Source organism: Hydra viridissima, unplaced genomic scaffold (genome assembly GCF_058129835.1).
Source record: "Hydra viridissima isolate aposymbiotic clone 2 unplaced genomic scaffold, HvirCarnegie_v1 scaffold_6, whole genome shotgun sequence".
In the NCBI taxonomy this organism is placed as follows: Eukaryota; Metazoa; Cnidaria; class Hydrozoa; order Anthoathecata; family Hydridae; genus Hydra; species Hydra viridissima.
In genome coordinates this window covers 18774471-18798297 of record NW_028324305.1, presented here as the reverse complement: position 1 = coordinate 18798297, position 23827 = coordinate 18774471, and the positions used below count along the sequence as shown (strand labels likewise).

The window sequence follows — 23827 nt, the reverse complement described above, 5'->3', positions numbered from 1 at the left end:
GATTCTATTAATGAAAATACACTTATAAAAAAACATCTTTAACAAAAAAGAAAAAAAAAGAAAGTGGATTATGTTTAAATAACTGCATGGCTCTCTTGCAGTTATTTTAAACATTATTAAGAACATAAAACATGGTTAAGATTTTGGACTCCTAAGGACTTATCAGAGTCTTGTTTTCCAGCCTGCTGACAAGCAGCATTTATCGTCCCTATTTTCAAAACATTCATATGATTTGCAATCTTCCTAATTATCAGTTAATTTTTATTTTGCGATAATATCTGTTAATCGTCAACTGTTGGTTCTTCCATTACATTTATATCTAATAGTGGTTTCTTGCAGCTTTGTTGACAGTTGAAATGTTGAGAAAAAAAATAGGCTTACCAAATATTGTTGGAACATTTTTTTTTTCACCAGCTGGTAGATCGAACCTGTGCTGTGTTTTAGAAATAAGAACTGGATCATCTACTGAAGGTGATTTATTTTTTTTTTTTGATTTTTCTAAAACTACACATTTCTGCAGACACATCAGAAATATCACCATCACTTTCTGTCTCAAGTAATGTTTTTCTTTTTTTTGTAAAATGGTCTGTTTCTAAAGCACTGTCCTCTGTTTCTACATTGGATGTGTAAAGAAGTTTTTCTGCAAGCTGATTGGCAGTCTTCAAGTTGTCTACAAATAAGTAAATATATAACAAATAACATCAAAGCTTATGTTTGTGCACTTTAATAGTAAAATATAATTGTAACAATAATCATTACGAAGTATGTATTATTTACTAAAACAGTACCATTACCTGCACTTGAAAGTATCTTTATGGAATACTTAGGCCAATTGAATTCAGATTTAGCGCATGTTTCAATAAAATGTCTAATTCTAGATAAACTTGTGTATTTAGGTGGCCAATAGCACAAATCACTTCCAATTAGCCAGCAAGATGATATAACTTCCATTGAACCTGACCCTCTGTTATCATTTTCATCTTTGAATGCAACAATAACAAACTTTTTGCTGCTGTAATTTTCTTTGTCCATGTTTATGTACAACTAGCTTTAAAAAAATTAGTTAAACTTAATTGAGAAAAGTGTGTTGAAAATAAGAAATATAGCTAAACAAAATTAGATATTAGATAAGAAAATAAATGAAATGAATAAAGTAGTTCTATTAAAAGTAAGAATATATATAACTGCTTTAAATTGAAAAAGTAAATAATAAATCATAAATAAAAAACAAATAAATTTAACAAAAAGACACTAATTCATATAAATATTTACAACACAAAGGATAATAAAGTAATGTTCTAAAGACCAGTTGTATGCCCATGAAGTAGCGGAAAAACTACAAAGTAATTATCTCTTGGTATAAGCATGCACTTTTTTAAAATATTAGTTGCTGGAATAACAAAAAACTCAGCTGACAAATTTGTGACACGGTACACTTGAAATAGTGAAGATTTACAAGGATAGGAATAAAAACTTTTTTGTTTGGAAAATTTACGACATATAATAACATAATCGTAGCTAGTGTCAATTATATTATCCATAACAATAATTTTTCCATCTGTAAGCAGTACACAATTGTTGCAGTTATCTAAACAAAATGTAAAACCTGCATAACAAATTTGCATATACTGTGTGCCTTGATTACCTAACGTTGGTCCATTGGAATGTTGTTTAGACAGTTTTGGCTGTTGAGAACTAGGCCTGCAAAACACAAATGGCTTTTCACCAAGTTCAGATAAACGCCTGCATATTTGTCTTAAAGGGAGTTTGCCAGTTCTAATCATTTTTTTCAACATGCCTAAAGCGTTTTCAAAAGGAAAAGCACTGTATTCATCAAGTGTGCCAAATCGTCGAACATCATCACAAACATGGATGAGACTATGTATAGTGTATATAACTGCAGTATCACCATATAGTTCAGACATCTGGTCAACAAACTCTTTTAAAAGATTTTCTGCATAATCACAGTACATATTCAACATTTAATTACTTGAAAGAATTGTCACAGCAACATGCATTAACATGAAGTGATGGTATTGTTGTGGAGGAGATGACTTCGTAAAACCAAAGGTCCAAGATAGCACAAAAAAGTCCTAAATTCAGCTTTCCAATGATCAATTTCATTTAAACTTCTTGGTTGACGACTAAATTCCAATGTAACATATTTTGCTATATTTATAAGTTCACATGATATTGCATTTGCAGTTTGCATACTAATTTTAATATTTCGTTTACCACGTAAAAGATGCATTAATAATCTGCGTGTAGATCCAAGACAAATCAAATGCATATATTCCAAAGGAACTTGAGATACTGCACCAATGCCAAGTTCAAGTAACGGTGATGAAACATTATTCTTGTGATGTTGTATTTGTTTTTTACTAGAGAATGATGAATCAGTGCGTTTTTCTGCATTTAAAATAGGAAAAGTAATTCTATGATCAACTCTAACCCCTGGTTGAGTGCACCTCCCAGCAAACACATGCTTAATTGGGCCAACGTTGCGCTAACGTTGGATTGTTTGACTAAGTTGGTCCAATGCATAACCAACGCGTTTTAACTCTACAATCATTAGCGTAGATTTACATCACGTTGGCTCAACGTTGGGCCAATTTACAATTATAATTCGATGCTTGCGATTTGATAACTTCAGTTAAATAAATGCTTTGCGAACCATTCGCGCAAAGCATTTATATAAAGCATTTTATTCTCCATTTTAAAAACACTTTTTACAGTGGATTAAACAGTTTTTACAGTATTTACAAAATAATTATTATTTTACAATTATTCCATCAAGTTTTACCTTCATTAATGAATTGGAAAAGAAAAGAAACTTATCAGTGTTATACAACGATATTAAAGTCTCGCATAGCACAAAACAATATTACAACGTGGATTTTACTGAATGTGTTGAAAGTCTATTTAGTTTCGACAGACTTTTTTTTGCTACTAATGTTCTTGAGATTTTTATTAAAATTTATGATAATAATAATGTTGTTTATATACTTGATTTTCTAGATAGTGAAGCAAAGTCAGGTTCTTCTATAGTAGATATATTTATTATTATATATAATATGATATGTGATTCTGTAATAAGGTTTGTGATAGAGACTGTAACATATATATATATATATATATATATATATATATATATATATATATATATATATATATATATATATATATATATATATATATATATATATATATATATATATATATATATATGATATAGCACCAAATGCAAATGGAAATTATAATATAAATAAAACTATTTGATAGTGGTGGGGAGTATTGTCATTTAGGCTAAGTAACTGGTTTAACAAACATAATTTTAAACCAAATGCAAATAAATAATACTTCTCTTGAGCTGCAGTTTAATGTTGATGGATTGCCACTCTTCAAAAGTTCTGGGGTAGTTTTATGGCCAATTTTATGTAAGATTTTAAATTTTCCGTCACTTCCGTTTGTAGTAGGCATGTTTTGTGGGATAAACAAGCCAAAAAGTCTTAATGAATTTCTTTCCGATTTCGTGAAGGAGCTCAAAGACTTGCTGTTAAATGGGTTGAATCTTAACAATATTTTATACCGTTTTTCTATTCATTCTTTTGTAAGTGACACACCTGCAAGAGCTTTTTTGAAGAACATCAAATGTCATTCTGGTTATAGCTCGTGCGAGAAGTGCACTCAAGTAGGAGAGTATTGTGAAGGTAAAGTTATTTTCCCTAAAACAGATGCACCTCTAAGAACAGATAGTTCTTTTGATAAAATGGAGGATGAAGAACATCATACTGGTAGTCGAAGTCCTTTATGTGATCTTGGTTTTGGAATGGTCTCCAGATTTCCTCTCGACTATATGCATCTGATTTGTTTGGGTGTTACAAGACGATTGATGCTTTACTGGAAAGGTCCTGTAGGTCCTTATGCAGTGCGTTTGGGGACACGAAGAGTGCTGGAATTGTCAAAAAAATTGATTTCTTTCATTCCCTTTATTCCTAGTGAATTTGCCCGCAAACCAAGATCATTGTCTGAAGTATTAAGATGGAAAGCTACAGAATTTAGACAATTTCTGTTATATACCGGTCCTGTAGCATTGCAAAGCATTTTAGGCAGTAAACTTTATAAACATTTTTTACTTTTATTTGTTGCTATTAAAATATTATCTACTAAACAACAAGACATTAATTTATGTGATTATTCAAATAGTCTGCTTATTAGATTTGTAGAGGAAATGAAATTACTATATGGAAAAGAAACAATGGTATATAACATACACAATCTGGTTCATATTTCTGCTGACGTAAAATTGTTAGGATCATTAGATGATTTTAGTTGCTTTCCTTATGAAAATCAACTTGGTGTTATAAAAAAGTTAGTTAGAAAACCACAAAATGTTTTGCAACAAATTTGTGGACGGCTCACTGAAAAACTTTACACATATAAAAAAGATGCAAAATTCATTAGATCAAACAGTTCACCTCTTCTTGTACCTAACAGTAATCATTGCGGTGGTCCTTTGTTAACGTTTTCAGATGGTGAACAGTATAGTAAATTAAACATAGGAAAGTATTGTCTATCTTTGTCGTCAAAAAATAACTCCAATAATCATTTTCTTACTAATGGTGGTGATTTCTGCATATTGAAAAACATAATTAATCAAAATGGTACTATATTTGTAATTTGTCAAAAATATTTGCAGTTGTCAGAATTTTTTGATTATCCATTGAACTCAAGTGAACTTGGAATATATAGAGTTACGAATAAACTGTCTTCTCTAATTACTTTGCCAGCAAATGATATTGCTAAAAAGTGTGTTTGTCTCCCAACAGTTACTAACAATGAGTTTGTAGTTTTTCCAATTGATTGTAAATAAAATTTTAACAGAACTTTATAAACTTTTTGCCTTATTTTATTCCGTTTTTGTTTTGTGTTTAAATTTGTTTTAGAGTTTAAAGTAAAGCTTGTGATCAAAAACATTAGTTAAAGTTTGCGATTTCTCAATGATATAAAAATTTAGTCTTCTACAAATCCTGATGTTATAATGGGGTACTTTTTTTAAAATAAAGTTTGAATTAACAAAAAAAAAGCAAATTTAATACTTATATAAATAATAGTATAAGAATAGTATAATAATATTGTTAATAATATTTGATCGTATAACCACCCATTTTACTTAATAAATGATAAATGAAAAAGTTTTATGCAATCAAATTAACAAATTTTATTAATTAATTTTAAAAATTTAAGTGACTTGTTATAATAATTTATGTTAAATTCTCTCAACATCACAAAAAAGAGATGGAACCCTATTATTCTAATGTCATGAAATGTTTGCTTGTTAGAATTTGATCAAAATCACATAAATAAAAAATTTATCGTTTGTAAATGTTTCAATTTCTATATGAAAATGTGTTTTTAGAACTTTAATAACTTTTATTATAATGTCGGAATATGTGGTTGTTCATTTTGAAGATGAACAAGATAATTCTGTGGAAGCAATTCCCATATCTTGGCTGCAGGATGGAAACAAATTTGGATATTGGCCACCTTTTAGGTCAACAGGACGAATCAAAAGTGCCATCAAAAATGCAACAGAACCAGTTGTTGGAATGTGGAAACTTTGTCGTTTGCGAGTACTCCACAAATATGGTAATAATCAAATAAAACTATATAAATGATTATAGTTGAAAACAAAAATGACTAAAATAATTGATATACTGTATATTCTAAATATATACAGTATATCAATACACTTCAGTCATTTTTGTTTTCATAATTATAAATCACCAAATTTAGACTATTTATATAAATAGTCTGAATATAGAGATTCCCCAATATTAATTTTGTTAAAAATAGATGTTAGTTAATGATTATTAGTATTTCAGGGTGTGCTATAGAATGACTACTCAGTGGCTGGTAGGAATGTTTTAATTGACTATTGGAATTTGCCAAAATTAGTTCCTGGTGGTCAACATTGACCACCAGGAACTTATAAAATAAATTAAGTTTTTTAATTTATTACACTGTCCAATTAATGAATTGATCATCTATTACTGACAGCCAGTAAAAAAGTGACTTTTCTTTTAATATTTCACAGTTTTTTATTTAGAAGTGATAAAACATTTTTTTACTGTTTAGGCACTCTAGAAGCAGCTCGAAAACACACAAAATCTGCAGAGTGTCAGTCAAACTTGGAATCGGATAAAGAGAAAAAAAGTCGAAAGCAAAAAGCAAAGAGACAGCACAATTCTGATGTTGAAAACCTTGAGTATCTAACAGAGATGGAACAACAGCTTCAAGAGCAATATGATGAGCGAAGATTGCCCTTAATTCCTACTTTTCCTAAAGGTATTTTGGAAAACATTCATGGTAGAGTGGTATTAGCATAGTTAAGAAATTGTATTATCTGTTGTGATTTTGTATAATGCATTGTTGACAACTTGAGGATTAATTGTTTTAATCGATCTATAGTTGTTTTAGGAAACAAATCTGGCAAGAGCATGACCCAAGACACCAAGATTTCTAGCATAAAAAATACAACCGACAAAAAGAAACAAGAAAAGTTAGGATTACTGGAATCAGGCATGTATATTTAATAAAATTTCTGTTCTTTTTTGTTTACAATTCTCTTGCCTAGTTTATTTCTATGTAATTCTTATGGCTCTAAACAGTCAAATATAGTTAAGATTTATACATATAAATAAAATTACTATTAATAAGACAGCTTTTTAGGCTTAAAAATTTATCTTTATATAATCTATTGATCAGCTCCAACATAGGAACTGCAATAAACAGTTGATTTGTTATGACAGAAAATACCTTTTCAAGATATTACTAAGATAAAAATACTTTTTTAAAAATACAACTTTTTAATGTTTAATGTACTTTTAGTTAGTACTGTGAGTGACCAACGTCATAAAAATTTGCTTATGCCGAGAATGACACCTGGTTTATCAATGTTGCAAGGTAAATTAATTTTATTTTTATATACTTTTAAGCTGTAAATAATATAATGCAAAATGTTTTACTTGTTGTGAAATGTTTTTGTGAATTCATTATGTGCTTTCAAGAAGAGGAAACTGATCATACACCATTCATCAAAGTGAACACATCATTGCAATCAGAAACTGGCAACAACTAAGGTATTTAATTTATACTGCGCAGTGAGCTGTTTTCAGCATTTAAAAACATTGGTAATGTTATTTTGTTGTCACTCAGTGTTTGTCTTATTGAATTCAGTGTTTACTGTGTAGGATAAGATTTAGTAAACATATTTAACAACTTAAACGACTTTGTTCATTTTAAATGTAATCTTTTTTAGGCGATCTTCCAACCTTACTTCATTCAATGTTTGCTCGTCTCACAAAGATTGAACAAAAATTAGATACATGTCTTATGCAGCAGAAAATGATACTGAAGGTTGTTGGCTCATCAGAGGTTGCTGTTGCATTACCTGACAATATATCATTGCCATTGCATTCCATTGTGCAATTAGAACATCTTGAGCAGGTTCTGCTAGAAAAACCTTCATTGGATGCATTGGTATAATTAATTTAGATAATATTTTTATTGCAGATTTTTATCTGGTTTTAATGGGTCTATTATAAAAAATATAAAACTTTCCAGATTATGCATCTTGGTCAGATCGGTGGACGAACTGTTGCAGAAACAGTGAGAAATGTGCTCTCTGAATTGGTGGCTACAGAAGTGGCTCAACAAATAAACTTTGAAGGTCGAGGTGGGCAAAAGCAAGGAATCAAAACCATGAAAATATTATCTGCAATTTACGGTTGGTGATCAATAAATGTTGTTAATTATGTTGTGTATGGCCATTTAGTTATAACTAGCAAAATTTACTTATGCATGTTTCATTAAATCTACAGTACATGTAATGAAACATGTAAATTTTGTTAAGTTACGAAGATTTAAACCATAACGTATTAGACCTCACATAAGGTTTTAACTTTTAGTTAACACGAGTATGCTCTATGAATAATAGATAATACAAAATAGAATACCATGAAATTTACCATGAAAAATTCATTCATTTTTTTTTTTTTTTAATGATTGCACAACCAGTGACTTTTTAATTACTTTAAAACCAAATTTTCATCTATTTTTTTTTAGGGCTGCTGTGTACATTATATTAAATGTTTAATTTTTTTTTTATGGTTAGGTGCAGTTCAGCATAATCCATACACAAAAAATGCTACGAAAATGGAAGTAAACGAATACGTGAAGTCGTGGCTTCGTAATTCGTGCAATCGCAAAAAGTCAGACGGATCAGGAGGGCGTAAACGTTGTAGTCTTGACAGTTCAACAAACAAACGTTTGAGGATTGTTTCAGCATCCCATTCACAACTTCAGGAAAAAGAGGATGATGCAGATGACGACGATAATTAATGTACAACAGTTTATATTATCTAATATACGTATCATTTTATTACATATTTTTTATTCTCTACCTTGAAAAGGCATTTTGATACCTTAAAGTAATTTACCTTAAATGAATTCATCCACGCTTGATCGTGATACCATTTAAAAGGTATTTCCATCAAGTCGGTTTGCATTTGATTGAAGCAATTTAAATGGCTCTAATCAAATGTCGATTGCAACTTAAATAGGTTTTATAATACATTAAATAATAACAAATAAAAGTAATTTTATTTTAACACTGGCGGAACTAACTATGTACTAAGTACAAAAGCGTTTGTAATTCATTGGCCCTAATAAAATATATAATCGGATATATGCTGGCTAAACAGCCTCGAGCCAATGTCAGTGGGCCAATGCATGCTCGGCGGTCATCACGGAATTGGCCCAACGTTGGTTGCCAACGGTGGGCCAACGTTACGATAAGCATTGGCCAAACGTTGGGCCAACGATGGTGTGTTAGCTGGGCTTTCACAAACATAGTATGCTGTGTGACCTTTAGTACACTTAATATTTGCACGTGCTGGTGCATCACACACAAATCCTTTCACAATAACCTTATATTGAATACCATCCACTTTAATACCATCCTGTTTAACTTTTTTCAATCCTACCATTAAATCATTAAGAAATAATGTTGCAGATGCAGGTTTGCTTCTACCACAAAAAAGTGACACAAGAAATGGTCTAGGGACTAGTTCTTCATAACTTACTATGCATAATATAGGCCAGATTTGTTGTGATGAACTTTTGAAAAGTGGCAATCCATCAACATTGAATAGCAAGTAGATATCATTACTTTTACTGCATGTTATGGCATGCTTAATCAAGCAAGCTATTTGTGTTTCAAAACCCATGTAAACATATTCACCATCACACCCATAAATATCTTTCATGGCAACAACACCTGTGCAGTTTTTAGTTTGTAATAGTGTTCTTGAGTCTTTGGGTAGAGAATGATAATTTGATAAAATATGTAATAAATCTGTTAATGCTTTTTGTCGAACATTATGCTTAATCACCACTGCACAAGTTGTTCTGGTAGGTTTTGCATTGCAACATTTTCTTCATCATCACTGGAGCAAGATGGAAAATAAGTCACAATTTCATCAGACTTATTAGATTCTGATGTAATACTTCTGCTGTCATCAAGAGGATCAGTAAAGATTACTTCTTCACATTTTGTTTCAGTTACAAGATCATGTGCATCAATATTTGGACAATTTAAAACATTTGATGCATTATTGTGAAATAGAGAGGTTGCTGGATCATAACAAATATCTTTTACACAAGAAGAAGCATCAATATCTTCAAAATGTTTGGTAACAGCTCTGCGAACAAATTTACTTCTTGCACTGCGAAAATGTTTACTTTTACAGTGAGATGCCATGATATAAAATATAATAATCTGAAAAATGCCATAGAAAACCAAAAAAAATATATCATTTGTATCAGGGTTAAACAATATTAAAAAATAATATGCAAGATTTATTCACTCATGGTAAATCCAAATTGTTTTTTTATAGATATCTATTTATAATTGGTGAAAAAATAATTGAAAAATATAATATAAAAAGTTAGTACTTTTTATATTATTTTTTATAATGTCATTACAAATATCAACAACAACAAACATTTTGTAAAAAAATATTTAATAAAACTAATAAAAGTATAACTATAGTTACATATATGAGTGTGTGTGTGTGTGTTTATATATATATATATATATATATATATATATATATATATATATATATATATATATATATATATATATATATATATATATATATATATAAATATATATAAACAAAAATTATAGACCATAACAATATATATAACATAAATTTTTATAGTTAATTAATTTCAATGAATATTTTGTTTGTGTCCATAAATAGATGTCAAATAAAACAACGTGAACCTTAAGTTTTAAGTAAATGTTATTTAATTATTGCAGACTTATTTACGAATCGCAATTAACAGCAAAAGCACACTTTTCAAGCATCATTATAAGTTGATGATCTTCTTTTTTATATTATGATAAATTAATATAATTTATCACCAAAAAAAGTAATTGACATTTCTTGTATATTTTATTATACAATGACATTTGAAAAAACCTTAAAATTATTAACTTAATAATTACATCATAAGTTCAGCTATAGATACATAATGTAGAAACTATTTATAGTTGTCAAATTTAATAACTTCAAAATGTAAGCTGAAGGCCATTATGGATTTTCAATAAAGTTAAGCATGCGTACAATAATGAAAATGTCAATATATGACAATATTGACAAACTAATATTGCGTCAATATTAGCATTCCAATATAAGACAAACAATATTGGCGCATTATCGACATGCTAATACTTGCCAATATAAGTATGATAATATTGGCGCATTGTTGTTTACTAATGTTGGCGCAATACCGCTTTTCTTGTCCGATATTGGCCAAGATACTCAATATGGAGCCAATATTGCGCCAATATTCCTTGCTACTAGGGAACGGTAAGCACTCTTATATTTGTGTGACGTAAGTGTAATGGCGCGGATATGCTAAGGTGCGCGGTAAAGCATCAAACTTTTCAATAACAATATTTAACGCATATAGTAATAACAACAATAACATTAATAATCGAAATGCAAACAAAAGTACTTACTACTGGTTCTTCTTCTCTTACTTATTTTTCTCAATAAATATTCTCAAATATTCTCATCAATATATATGCTCTTAAAATTAACTCATGCAAATCTCAATAAATCAATACAGATAATAACGCTTATTTAAAGTTACTCAAATATCTTTTCTTACCAATTCTTCTCGTAAGTTTTTCTTTAAAATCTTCATAAATACTTCTCATAAAACTCTCTTTAAATCTTTAAAAATCCTTTTCTCATTAAATTCCTCTTTTAAATCTCTTAAAACTCTTTTCTCATAAAATCTTCTTTTAAATCTCTTTAAAACTCTTTTCTCATAAAATCTTCTTTTAAATCTCTTTAAAACTCTTTTCTCATAAAATCTTCTTTTAAATCTCTTTAAAACTCTTTTCTCATAAAATCTTCTTTTAAATCTCTTTTCTCATAAAATTCTCTTTTAAATCTCTTTTCTCATAAAATTCTCTTTTAAATCTCTTTTCTCATAAAATTCTCTTTCAAATCTCTTACTCTTCTTAACTCTTACTTTGCCATCTTAAAACCTCTTCAAAAACTCTCTTCAAAAACTGTCCTCCCAAAACTGTCTTCTTTTCTTTTTTTTTTGAGCTTTTTACAGTTTTCGGTTGTTTACCGTTTTGCTACTTATTCATCATTTATTTATATGACAGGGTAAACAAGTTTCCGTGCGTACATCTTTTCTTGGTTGTTGTTATTTTTTATTTTTCTTTTCGCTTTATCGTTTATTCATATGACAAATTCAATAAGTCTATGTGCGTACTTCTTTTCTTGGTTGTTGTTGCTTTTTACTTTTCTTTTCGCTTTATCATCTTATTCATATGACAAATTCAATAAGTCTCTGTGCGTACGTCTTTTCTTGGTTGTTGTTGTTGTTTTTACTTTTCTTTTCGTTATATCGTCTATTCATTTGACAAATTCAATAACTCTCTGCGTGTACGTCTTTTCTTGGTTGTTGTTTCATTTTACTCTTCTTTTCGCTTTATCGTCTTATTCATATGACAAATTCAATAAGTCTCCGTGCGTACTTTTTTGTTGGTTGACTCACTCTTTTTTGTTCTAATATTATATGATTGAGACGGGTAAAACTTAAAGATAATATTTACAATTTTATCATTTTCCCTCACAATACTTATTAAACTAAAGTAATGTATTTTAAAAAAATATTTAACAAAGGAACGTTGTTACGTAGAGGTTGTATTTCTTCTTTGCCGACAAATTTTCTCAATCGCTCTTCGTTTTTGACACGAAAATTTTCGACGAACACCTTGATCGCTTTGCAATAAGATAGAAATGTTCCTGTTGCTAAACGTGTTTTTGAAAAGCGATACACTCTTTAAAAATCTTTTGCATTAATTTTTTAAACCTTTATCATCCTTCGGGAACAGAAGGATTAATTTGCTCCACGGACAACATGCCCATTTTGTTTCGAGCATTTAATTCTATTGCTTGATATTGTTCAAAAATGAAACTCTTTCGGCAGAGGGATTTCCTTTGCGTAACTTTTTTTCAACTCTGAAAAACATCAAATGGTTTTTGATAATCCGAAATTCCGAAATAATTTTTATTGAAATTAAGTTGGTACCTCCCTACTGAAATCTAACTTTTAATCTACAACTACTAAAAGCTTGATATCAATTTTTTATATTTGGAAACTCTATTAAAACTAAAAGATAAATGAAAATTGCATGTTTTCTTGCTAAGTCAGCATAACTTCTATAAAATCTCACCTTTACATTCAAACTATCTTTTTTGAACTTGAAGACAAAAGATTTAACAAAACTGAAGATATTTACGTTTTCGTAAGTAAAATACATTAAAACTTGATGGTCATAAAAATTGCCTCTAAAAAAAAATTTAAAAAGAAAAGGTTTTTTTTGTTAAACGTTGCTATGAAGTTGCTGAGGAGTAAGAAATTGCATTAACCAAAGTTATGGCTTTTTTTTTCTTTCTTTTAACTTTTAAAGCAAATATTAGTCAAAGAATAATACGGACTTTGTATTTCAATGGTTGAAATAAAAAAATTCCGAAAAAAAAAAATCCTTTTTTTATTTGATTTTTAAAGGCGATGGTGCCACCTTAAGCAAATTGATGACAAAATGTGTTAAAGCCTGTTATACTGCCGCATGTGGCAACATCAAGTTCTGATTTGACATTCATGTTTAAATATTTACGCAATTTTTTTTAGTCCTTATTTGTAATCCAAATTATTTTTTATGTATTTTTTATCTATCTAATTTTTTAAGCTGAAAGTTTTTTTTTACGTTCAAAATAAATTGTTCATTTTTCTATTAAAGTAAAAATGAATTAAAACAATATCTGGAATCTTTTTTGCTTCTCATGAAACAAATTATTGCTTTTTCTATTGAAAATAAAAAAAGTTAAAAAGCTGTCTCTTGTATCTTTCTTATTTCTCCATCTTTTTTGTATTTTACGGAAAAAATCTTTATTTGATGAAAAAAATGAAGTTAGTCAATTTGCTGAGTCACAACTTTGGAAAGTTTCATCAACTGCCTCATTAAATTTTTAGCTGCCATCTTTTTTGCAATTCTGCTCAGTCTTACTTTTCTTTGTGAATTTACGTTTTTCTGCTTAGCGAAGTCTTTCTTTTAAGAAGTGTCTGTTAAAAATAATGTTTTGCTTTTTTTGCATTATGAGTTCTTTGAAGTTGGAACTTGAAGTTTCAATACCCTGTTATAATAGAGTCTTTTGATTTTGGGCTTTGAAATCAACTTTGCATAATTCAAATGGATGATTAGTGACAAAAAAGCCCAAACAGTCTTCATCACTAAAAACTATAGAACTCAATGGAAAAATCCCTGTAAATCGAAATCCTGACACTCTACTTTTAGGAGTAAATGCTAAAGGGGAAGCAATACCAACCAAGTATAAAATGTCATAAATTGTTTTAGGTTTACCTGGATTGTTCAATAGAGAAGGATTTAAATGGTTCATAGACAGTTCTGTCCTAAAGTTGTTGCTTGTGGCTGGAGTGAGGTGGCACAGTCATCATGATAACCTTTTTTTTCTTTTGCTAGATAAAGCGTCTCAATAGAAAGTGTGGGTCATGATTGTCCAGAATTATTAAGACTGGCTGCTCCTTTGAACATTTTGTTGATGTAATAAAGTGTTTCATAAATAAGTATAAGCTATCAGCTGTCATCCAGCCTCACACACAAGCTGTCCCGACAGTTCCAGGTGAAGCACCGTGTACCATTGAGTCTTTGGAATGCACTCTAGGAAACACCATAAATGGAGGAAATGCATTTCCTACAGCATTTACTGCAGCAAGCGTTGTAATCAGATTACCCCTCTCTGCTGATGTAATTTTTCCTACTTATTACTCTATTTTACAGGCAATGACTTTTATATTTCCTTCATTCTGTACTGTAAAATAACCTGTCTCATTTGCGTTATTGATATCATAAGGATGAAAATTATACTTTCTAAGTATTTCTTCCAGATTTTTTTAAAAGTTCTGAAATATTTTTTTTATTAAAACTTGTTTCACGTGACAAACTGGCTGCTTCTGGTCTGCAAAAAGAAAGATCTTTAAATCTATTCATAAAACCATACAGCCGTCTACTCCAGCAGTCAGGTTTTTTTATCCATGATTGAGGAAAAATTTTCCTGTTGAGTCAGCAAAGTCAAAAGCTAATTTTTTTAAGTGAGTAAAGATAATACCCTAACCCTAACCCTAACCCTAACCCTAACCCTAACCCTAACCCTAACCCTAACCCTAACGTAATATGTCCTGGAGACCTTCACAATCTAATCTTTTAACAATGTTTCTTCTTCGTTAGTGAAAACCTGTCCGCATTTGGCAGTTTTGTGTGTACTTTATTTAATCAAGACCATATTGTTTAGCTTTTTCCAGATACCGACATAAATTCCAAAACGCAATTTTATTTTATGTTTGCTTACAGCAGAAATGCTTTGCCCTTTCTTAAGTACCATACGCACTACATATTTACAGAACTTGTGTTACCGATTTTTTTTCAATCCATTTTCGATTTCTGACCATATTGACTAAAACAAATACAACATAAACAACCATTATTGTTTATAATGAATTTGTGTGGGTATTACTTTGTTAAACTATTTTTTCAGAATAATATACACATTGAATATTATAAAACGATAATGAAATTAAACTTAATTCAAAATTTTTTACTTCATGAAATTAAAAAAAGCTATTCAAAATACATTTTTTATCTATTATATTCATATATTTAAAAGTTGTTAAAATACAAAATAATAATAACACAATTCCTCATAACCTGAAACTATTATATATATACATATATATATATATATATATATATATATATATATATATATATATATATATATATATATATATATATATATATATATATATATATATATATATATAATGTACATATATATACATAATGTAAATATGATTTAAGACAAATCTCTGTGCAGTATAATATATTATACAATTCAATATAAAATAAACAATCCTTATTTATTGTCTAAAAAAAAAAGAGAAAAATATATTTTTGTATTTATCTGGAGCAGGTTTAAGCCTGTAACCTCAAAGTTCTAAAATAGTGTTTTTGTAAAGTAACTTAATCATAAAATCATATCCTGTATTTGTGAAGATTCACTTAATAAAAGAAGTTCTAGGTCCTGCAGATACATTCTGTATATTGCTTCAACTTTAGCAAAACCAGGTATATAAAGCAGAACTTTCCAGTAAATTTTTCTAAGTCTTTTTTAAGTTTAAAATTTATGTGAAACAATTTAATTCACAGATTTAAAAATGTTGCAACGAGCCCCGACATGGGGTTGGATTGCAAACAATGGTACCACCACCAGCTTATATTGGCAATACCTTACCACGAGAAATATGGGAGCATAAAAACAGAGGAAGAACAATCTTAATCCTGGGGGCTAAGGTTGATCTTGCTCTGCTTATAAATTCTCATTTGATAACCATGGCTCTAAATAGCTATCTATTGCTCATCGAGGCTTAGCTTATACAACTCATAATTCAGATTTTTTCGGCCACATCTTTTAAACCCCTTTTGTCTGAATTTCTTTTTCCGACTGGCCTCCAGAGTATAGTTCATTTTTGTTCACAGACTAACAAACTTGGCAAAGAAAAGCCCTTTACAATTAGCTTTGAACTTGCCAACGGCCTTTTTGCTTTCCAGGCTGTAATAGGGATTATCCTAAGGGTACTCGCTGAAATCATAATCGTCTGAGAGTGCCTACAAGTCTTCGTAGTCATCTTCATTCTCAAACTTTAACAACAAGCTCTCGTTATTGCTATATAACAAACTAGCCTCGTCGCCAACCTACCCGTAAGATTGCTGTTGCTAAATTCACTTATCAAGAATTAAGATAAGTTAAAAATGCTCAGGATGATATGTATTTGCCTATTCAGATTGAGCTTTTGTTACTACAAACTACTAACAGGTCTCCATTGAATATTTCGTGCAACAGCTAAGCCGGGTCTGCAACGAGGCGACCCATGCTATCTCTTTCATAACCACGGACAAACTCAATCCAATTGCGCTTGCGCTGAATTTCCACAATTTACCTAAAGGCTGCATTTTTTATTATCTTAAACATATCCCCTTTAAATATTAGGCCCTTAATCATCATTCAGCTGAATATTGCGATGCCATTTAGGCCGCCCACCTGAGCTTGACCGCACATTGGATTTTTGTAACATGCATACCATGAGTTTTGGTAATGTACGACAATTCAGGACCAGCTTCCTGTTACTAACTCTAAATGTTTCAGTTCCAGTAGGTAATCACTAAGTGCGTTGTGTTGTGTTCAGGATATTCGATATTAGTCTCAATAATGTATCCATATTCGTCATCGTCAGGAGGAGCCAAAACCTCTACTATATATCTATATTCTGTATCTTCGGAAGTGGCAAACTTCTCGTTAATGGTAAGCCCATTCAGCAATTTTGACCCAGAGAAACCCTCCAGGTTATTAGTACACACTGAGAAGATCCGAAAATTACTAATCCCAAAAACTATCATTGGCGTCCGAGAGAGTAAACTGCTTTTAAAGTTTGTGCTTTTAATTGTAAATGTAAAAAAAAAAATAAGAGATGTTGACGGCTTTTTCTTTTCATAGCTCATTTTAATATCATGTATAGAAAAAGTTCTAAAATATTGCTTTCCATTAAGAAAGCAAAGAAAATAGTTTAAAATTTTTTCTTCTAGAACTAAAGTTTTACAGTATTATTACGGTATTGTAGATTAAACTCTTACGGCAAAAACTTTTTGAAACTTGATGTCAAAAAATTAAAAAGTATGTGGTTAATTGTGTAACAAATTAAAGTAGATAAATATTCTCGAAAAGAGCGCATTTTATTTAGTTTATTATGAAAAAAATTTTTGAAACTTTATTCTTAACAAATTACAAAAAGTTCTAGAGAAAAAATATGTGAAATGCTTTTCCGTTATTGGTCGAAGTATTTTTCATGTAGGTACAAAAACTACTCTAAACAACAACTTGGTGGAAGCCACAACAAAAGACAGAGTTGCCGCTAAAGTAGTTACTATGTTAGACATTGATTCATCTGTTGCTTCTACACATGGAACATTAGGGTTTAAACAAGCACAAGGAGGAAGCCCATTTCCAATCCTTTCAGGTGAATAATATCTTTGTTAGATGATTTTGACTTTTTATTATTTTAGTAAATTAGACAATGTTTCTAAAATTCGCTACTTTACTTGCAGGTTCCGCTAAGTTTGAACACCTCTTACTAGAAAAAGATTACCTAGCAGCTGAGGACATTGGAAAAGTTCACGTGAACACTGGCCTTTCAGATTCTACAGATCAAAAACTTGTTTTTACCTTCAACAATGTGTCACAGACACGAAGTGTAAAAAAAAAAGTTGCACCTAACTTTCAATCTTTCGGGAAACAACTTGCTTCTAAACTTGCACACACTGAAATTATTATTTCCTCAGAAAACAAGTCAACAGCACCAAAAGCAGCTGCACACTACATTTGTGCAAATTCACTTCTTGAACAAACCCATCTCAAACGAGAAGTTTATAAGATCATTTTGTAAAGTTTGCAATTGATAGAGAAGTTGTTATGCACAAAATCAACTTTGGTATCATTGGTTTGCAACAACTTAGCTTAACTGGTCACAAGAAAGCTGCTGACCTTAAAGGATTCATCCATAAACTTTCAGCTTTTGCTTGCTGTTATCGAGAAACTTCCAGAAACCAATGAGAATCTCAAAACCATCTTAGAACTTGTTTATGTGCACCAAATCCGTTTCTCCTTGTGATTTGAAACTTGCAAACTTTAAATATAGAATTCAGTCCCATTTTAGTTCTCACCCTAGAGTTTGTTTTTTTGTTCAAGCAAAGAACATTTCAAGGTATGGAGATTTTAAAAGATTTAAGAAAGTTTATGAAGCCTTTGTCTTCTCTGGTTTAAAATGCCAAAAATCAAAAAGTGCTTCAATACTGTCCATTTTTCATTTATAAAAATGCCTGATGATTTTCTTCTTTTTGATCTTATTCATCCAATTCTCATTATCTTATTCACTCCATCTGCCATTATGAGTTGTGAACCATCTGCTTAAACCACTCAAAGATACATAGCTTAATACTGAAAAGTGGCTGGTTGCACTTTATATTCAAATCAAGCCATGCCACGGTGGTCAGTTGGAAGGACCAAATTGCAGAATGCAGTTAAAGAACAAGACTTGCTTCAACAGTTATCTGAAAGACAATCTGCATTCCAAGTTTTTGGCTTCATTGGCAAATTCGATATTATGTGCCATGGTATTAATCGCAAAAGTTTTAAACGCAACCTTCTTTTCTGAACGCCAATGATTGGTTTTGGAATTTTTTTTTTTTTTGATCCTTAAGGTATGTACTATCAATCGTCCTAAGCGTTTTTCTGAGTGAAAAAGGGTAGTATAAGTTCAATTTTTGGAACAAGGGTACAATACTTACAAAGTCTAATTATCAAGCTTTGAGCTGTCCACAATTCAGGCACTGTGGATTGTTTGCTTTAGCAACACATTAGCGAGTAGTATGACATCAATCTTCAATTATATGTTGAGTAATCACCAACCTCTTTGCAACGGAACGCATTCCAGTATCCATGATTCCAACACCGAGCCTGTAAAGTCTCCCATCACATATATAACAGTGCTGAGCATTATTGAACGCTATTTGGTCAACTTTTGTGATGATCATATCTTTTTGAAGACTCTACGAATCTTTTCCGATTCAACTAGGATAGAATTCAAGTAGTGTTCCACAGCATTTTCACTACGGTACGGTTCAATAGTGACTTTTCATTCTTTCTATCGCTGTAGATTACTATATGTTTAGAGCTGCATGGAACTAGCTTAAAACTATGACAAGTAGTAAACCAAGATGATGAATTTTTGTTTAAACATTAAAATCAAGACATGTGGTATTCACTTTCAATTTCCTGATTTTCTTTTTACGTTTTTGTTTGGCTAAACCTAATCAATGTTAATTCTTCGGTTTCAGCCGCAGTTTTCTTTGGCTTATTCTTCTTCGCTTAAACCGTTATACTCTTCACTGTATGCTTTTGTGGCTTCCAGATATTTTGCTTTAGGAGTTTGTCTTGCTTCACATTGTCAGCATATTGAACTTTAGCTTTTAAAAAATGAACAAGTTGTTAATCTTCCCAATTTGTATTTTAGTTTACAGCTGGAGTTATTGGCTACCCAGAATGCAATAAAATGCGATTGAAAGCTCTCAGGTATGACCGCCACTGACAAATTAAGTCGATGCGGATTGAGTTTCCATGATCAATTACTCCTGCCAACAATTTTAAATTTTTTTTAAAAAAAATAACGCAGTCAAAGCATTTGAAATAGCTTATCAGTATTTGAAATAGCTTATCTTTCTTCTGCAGCGGATGTGTATAAAAAATTGTGTAAAATAACATAACGCAAAAAAAAAAGTTTAAACTTAATTTTCAGTATTAAAAATTTTAAAGTAAAATTTTTTAATACTGAAAAAAAAAAAAAAAAAAAAAAAAAAGAACAAAAAAAACAAACTGCTTTGCAGAAAAGTTTTAAGGCGGTGGACTAAGTTCTAAAACCAAAAGGTTATTTGTTATAAAAAGACCGTTACAATTCAAGTAAAACTAAATTTCAGTGCAGATAAACAAACGTTTCTTCATAAGTCTTGTTCCACGGGTTGGCACTTTTAGATTAAAGATTTTCTTTTTTACAAGAGGATTGTGAAACTGAAAAATGTCACAGAGCATTCATTAAAATGGTCTACTTATCATAAGTTTAGTATTTCTAATATCATTTGTCTCTATGAGTTGGTCAGGAAATAAATGAAAATTAACATAAACAAATTTATTTTCTACTTAACTTAAAAAAGATATATAAAAAAGAATAACATGAGTGTTACCACAAAGTGTGAGATAATAAAGTTAAGCTTGATTAGAAAAACACGAAAGGGAAATATTAAACTAAAGGTGTTAAAATAAATAAACTCTCTTAAAGTGACAAAAACGTGAACAAAGAAATTTTAAAAAACGTCAAGTTTAAGCATTCAGTTGAAATTAACTTATTTAAAAACAAAAGAATGAAGTAAAAAATAAAATCGGATTCAAATATGCGGTTTTAACTATCTTTTTCATATCTGTTTATATCAATTTTTAAATCTTTGCTTTTAAATTCCTTAAGAATAATTCGGTGCTTTCAGATTTATGATTTTAATTGTTTCTTGGATATATTTTCCAGAATGATTAAGACTGTATAATGCATTTATCGTATTTTCAATATCGGCGCAACTCAAGTTGCTTAAGGATTGATTTTTTTTCATTTCAACCTCCAAATATTTAACTTCCTCTTTGTAAGACTCAAGACTTTTTTTCAATGAGAGAAGTTTGTTAACACTTTGCTCGCCATTGAGATTATTTGTTTCTTCTTCTTTAACCAAATAGCTCATGTATTCTACTACTTCATTGTTATAAGGGGCAAGCGCATGGTCTTTTAGGAAAGTAGCGAACTTAATGCTTGCTTTTTCAAGTTCTTGAAGTTCTTGAGTGAAGGTTTCAAGTAAAGTTTGTTTCTTTTTAATCATTTCTTCTTTTAATGTTAATGCAGAGTTTTCGCTTGAAAAACGCTTTTCTATATCTTTATCCACAATAGTTTCAAGAACGGTATACGTTTCGTAATAAATATGCTTGTGTTCCTTATAACTGTGTTGACAACTACCATTAGTACACTGATTGTTTGCCATGCAAGCGCATGATTTTAATCCTTCATCGCCAATAGTCTCCATAGAAACATTGCTTAAATAGCAATGATCATGACAAGCATTATATTGAATTTCATTACCAAAAGTTTTTTTGCAACTTGCGTTTGTGCACACAGTTTTGGGATATGGAATTTCATTTCTTTTCAACACTACTTGCTCACTTTTAAGTTTTTGTTTTAAACTTTCTAAATTAGCTGTTGTAGATTTTAGATCATTGATGCTCTCAGTCATTAGAGTACTGTTACGGAGCATATTATCGCTTACATCTGCTATCGGCCGAATTAGTTTAAAAATCATATCTCTTGCATTATTTAGGGTTAGAGTGCTTCTAACAACATGGGGTTGTAAATTAGAAATATACGTTATCAATCTCCGAGTTTCCTTTGTAGCCTTGTCCCAACTTTCTAAAAAGTTGCTCTTTTCTTTTTCTTCAAAATGCATGGGGTTATGTTTGTTTTTAATAGCAGCTAGATACCTGAAAGACTCACTGTCGAAACAATAAACGGTGTTTTTTTCAAATGTAAACTTAAAATGCATGTTTTGAGAAAAAAATTCTTTTAAGCATTTTAAAGTGGCTCCTGGCTTATAAAAGTTTTCCCTTGAATTCGTAAAACAATAAATAATGTTTTTGCCTGCTTCCTGATGTAAGTGTGTAAGCAACTCTTTTATGCAATATTTAAACATAGCATTTAACCTAGATTCGTTTGCTTTAAACAAAATACAAATACCATGTAACTCTTGAAAGTTAGATATTTCTTCAAGTATATGTTTCATGTTTATTTTGTCTTGATTAATTCCTCTTACGTCGCCAATACCAGGTGTATCAATCAATGTAACCTGAAAATTTTCAAACGGAAACTTATAAGACTTGCACTTTTGAGTTGAAGACTGTCCTATATTATAATTTTCATTAACGTCTTCCCCAGTACACACAGTATATTCATTATAATCATCATCTAACAATGTGAATTTAGTAGGTATGAAAGAGATTAGCTCGTTATATTCTGCTTCCTTCAAGGTTGAATAGCTTAAGTAGTTTATGAATCCATTAATCCATGTAGATTTTCCCACTCCAGTTGCTCCAAGAATCAAAATGTTCAATTCTTTAGAAGCTGTGGGTGTTGTTGAAGCTGCAGTTACCTTACCAAACAAAGTAAAAGAAAAAAATATTTTTATTGGATGTTAAATAACAACAATAATTTGTTAACAAACATAATTGAAAAAACTCGACGTATTTTTGTAATGTTTACAAATTTTAATTATAATATAACAAATTTTACCATATAAATACAACAAATGTAAGGATGACAGGCGTTTGTGACTAACTGTATAATTTTAATCACCGCCTTACATATACGCTTCGCGTATGTTTTAACTAATTTACCTTGAAGTAGCATTAAATTTACAAATAGCTTAACCCTTTCTTGCACTGGGTTGTTGTAGAGCAACAAATTGAAAGTTGATGTTTTTAAGGTGGAAAACCCCTGAAATTTATTTTGAGTAAATGCCAATATTTTATAAACTTAACTTCATATACATAAAGCAAATAACGAAATTAACTGAGAAAAACAAAAAAAAAAATTTTTGGGTAGGATGGTAGCTGTAGCAGGTGCCAAAAATACCAAAATATTGAAAGACTCCGGCCAATGTATCTTAAGATGTACACAATTTTAACAAAATCTTTTTTGCATACTTGTTCTAACAAGGTAGTTCTCTGATATGAACGAAGCAGATTTTTCATAATAATGTTTAATAGGCTAATATATTGGTCCAAAGTACATGTAAAAAGTTTGACCGACTTTTATGACTGTTGACCGATTTAAGGACTGGATTCAATTTTTAAAAAAATCTGTCAGGTTTAAATCCCAGAAGACAGTCAAACAAATTCATACTTAAAATTTTAGCTTAACACAACTTTTAGTTATTTAGCTATGCTGGCCGGCGTCTTAAAAACTCTTCATCTGAGAAAAACAGCTTTTAAAAATGCTAACATAAAAAATTTCAAAATAGTGTAAATAAATATGCAAATCTGTATATAATAGAAAAAGTTAAATCTTAAACTGCACCAGTTTGATATGGGTTTTGCTCTTTTTTAAGAGATTTGTTATATCGACTCTTCTTTTTTCCACGAATTACTTGTCTGCGTTTCTTTGCTCGCTCTGTGTTCTTATATATGGCTAAGTATAATCGCTTTTGATTAATTTTCCAACATCCTTTTAACAAATACTTTCCAGGTCTTAAATTCATTTTTTCTAAAACTAAAACACTAGCTTGTCTACCAATGTTAAAATGGACAACTGCATCAAAAGTGCAACATCAATAACATTGGCCGTTAATTCTTGAGCAGCATCCATCATAGTGTCTTCAGCTACAGATTTTACTGCATTAGTTTTATAACAATTTAAATTATAAATATTAGTAGTCATTGGTTTAGGCATGTCCATT

The 23827-nt window shown here is 30.2% G+C and overlaps 5 protein-coding genes and 2 pseudogenes across 8 annotated transcripts in view; 3 read left to right on the top strand and 4 right to left on the bottom strand.

Moving 5' to 3' along the window:
* LOC149887376 (uncharacterized) overlaps positions 1-13026 on the bottom strand; it is a 13722-nt pseudogene extending 696 nt beyond the window's left edge. Inside the window, exons 1-4 of the transcript XR_016453313.1 lie at positions 11248-13026; positions 795-1048; positions 382-670; positions 1-4 (exon numbers count right to left, since the gene is read on the bottom strand). The exon at positions 1-4 is cut by the window's left edge and continues 74 nt beyond it. The product of XR_016453313.1 is annotated as an uncharacterized LOC149887376 (transcript). The remainder of the gene's footprint in view (positions 5-381; positions 671-794; positions 1049-11247) is intronic.
* Positions 1237-10118, bottom strand: LOC149887377 (uncharacterized). Its single transcript, XM_090090264.1, has 2 exons — positions 8903-10118; positions 1237-2468 (listed from the first exon to the last, which is right to left on the bottom strand). The coding sequence occupies exon 2, from the start codon at positions 1980-1982 to the stop codon at positions 1299-1301; it is 684 nt and encodes a 227-aa protein (XP_089946390.1). The 5' UTR covers positions 1983-2468; positions 8903-10118; the 3' UTR covers positions 1237-1298.
* Positions 3233-5086, top strand: LOC149887380 (uncharacterized). The gene has a single exon (XM_090090262.1). The coding sequence runs from the start codon at positions 3344-3346 to the stop codon at positions 4871-4873; it is 1530 nt and encodes a 509-aa protein (XP_089946388.1). The 5' UTR covers positions 3233-3343; the 3' UTR covers positions 4874-5086.
* Positions 5186-8457, top strand: LOC149887379 (uncharacterized; annotated as a pseudogene). Its single transcript, XR_016453668.1, has 8 exons — positions 5186-5649; positions 6139-6348; positions 6472-6582; positions 6892-6966; positions 7071-7142; positions 7322-7542; positions 7627-7789; positions 8177-8457. The product of XR_016453668.1 is annotated as an uncharacterized LOC149887379 (transcript).
* On the bottom strand, positions 8808-9329 carry LOC149887378 (uncharacterized). The gene has a single exon (XM_090091514.1). It carries the CDS (start codon positions 9327-9329, stop codon positions 8808-8810), a length of 522 nt encoding a protein of 173 aa, XP_089947640.1.
* LOC149887375 (uncharacterized) lies at positions 10829-19997 on the top strand. Of its 2 annotated transcripts, XR_016453314.1 has the most exons (4): positions 10829-10943; positions 17587-17751; positions 17840-18495; positions 19804-19997. XR_016453314.1 is itself a non-coding variant. In XM_090090265.1 (3 exons), the coding sequence occupies exons 1-3, from the start codon at positions 10850-10852 to the stop codon at positions 18175-18177; spliced, it is 597 nt and encodes a 198-aa protein (XP_089946391.1). In that variant the 5' UTR covers positions 10829-10849; the 3' UTR covers positions 18178-19997. The 2 variants fall into 2 exon arrangements, 1 of the variants encoding a protein (XP_089946391.1); XM_090090265.1 differs by having other exon boundaries at positions 17840-19997.
* The window catches only part of LOC149887374 (uncharacterized), a 9473-nt gene continuing 4263 nt past the window's right edge, over positions 18618-23827 (bottom strand). The window contains exon 3 of the mRNA XM_090090261.1: positions 18618-22522. Within this exon, the coding sequence (XP_089946387.1) occupies positions 20801-22522 (1722 nt within the window). The 3' untranslated portion in view covers positions 18618-20800. The remainder of the gene's footprint in view (positions 22523-23827) is intronic.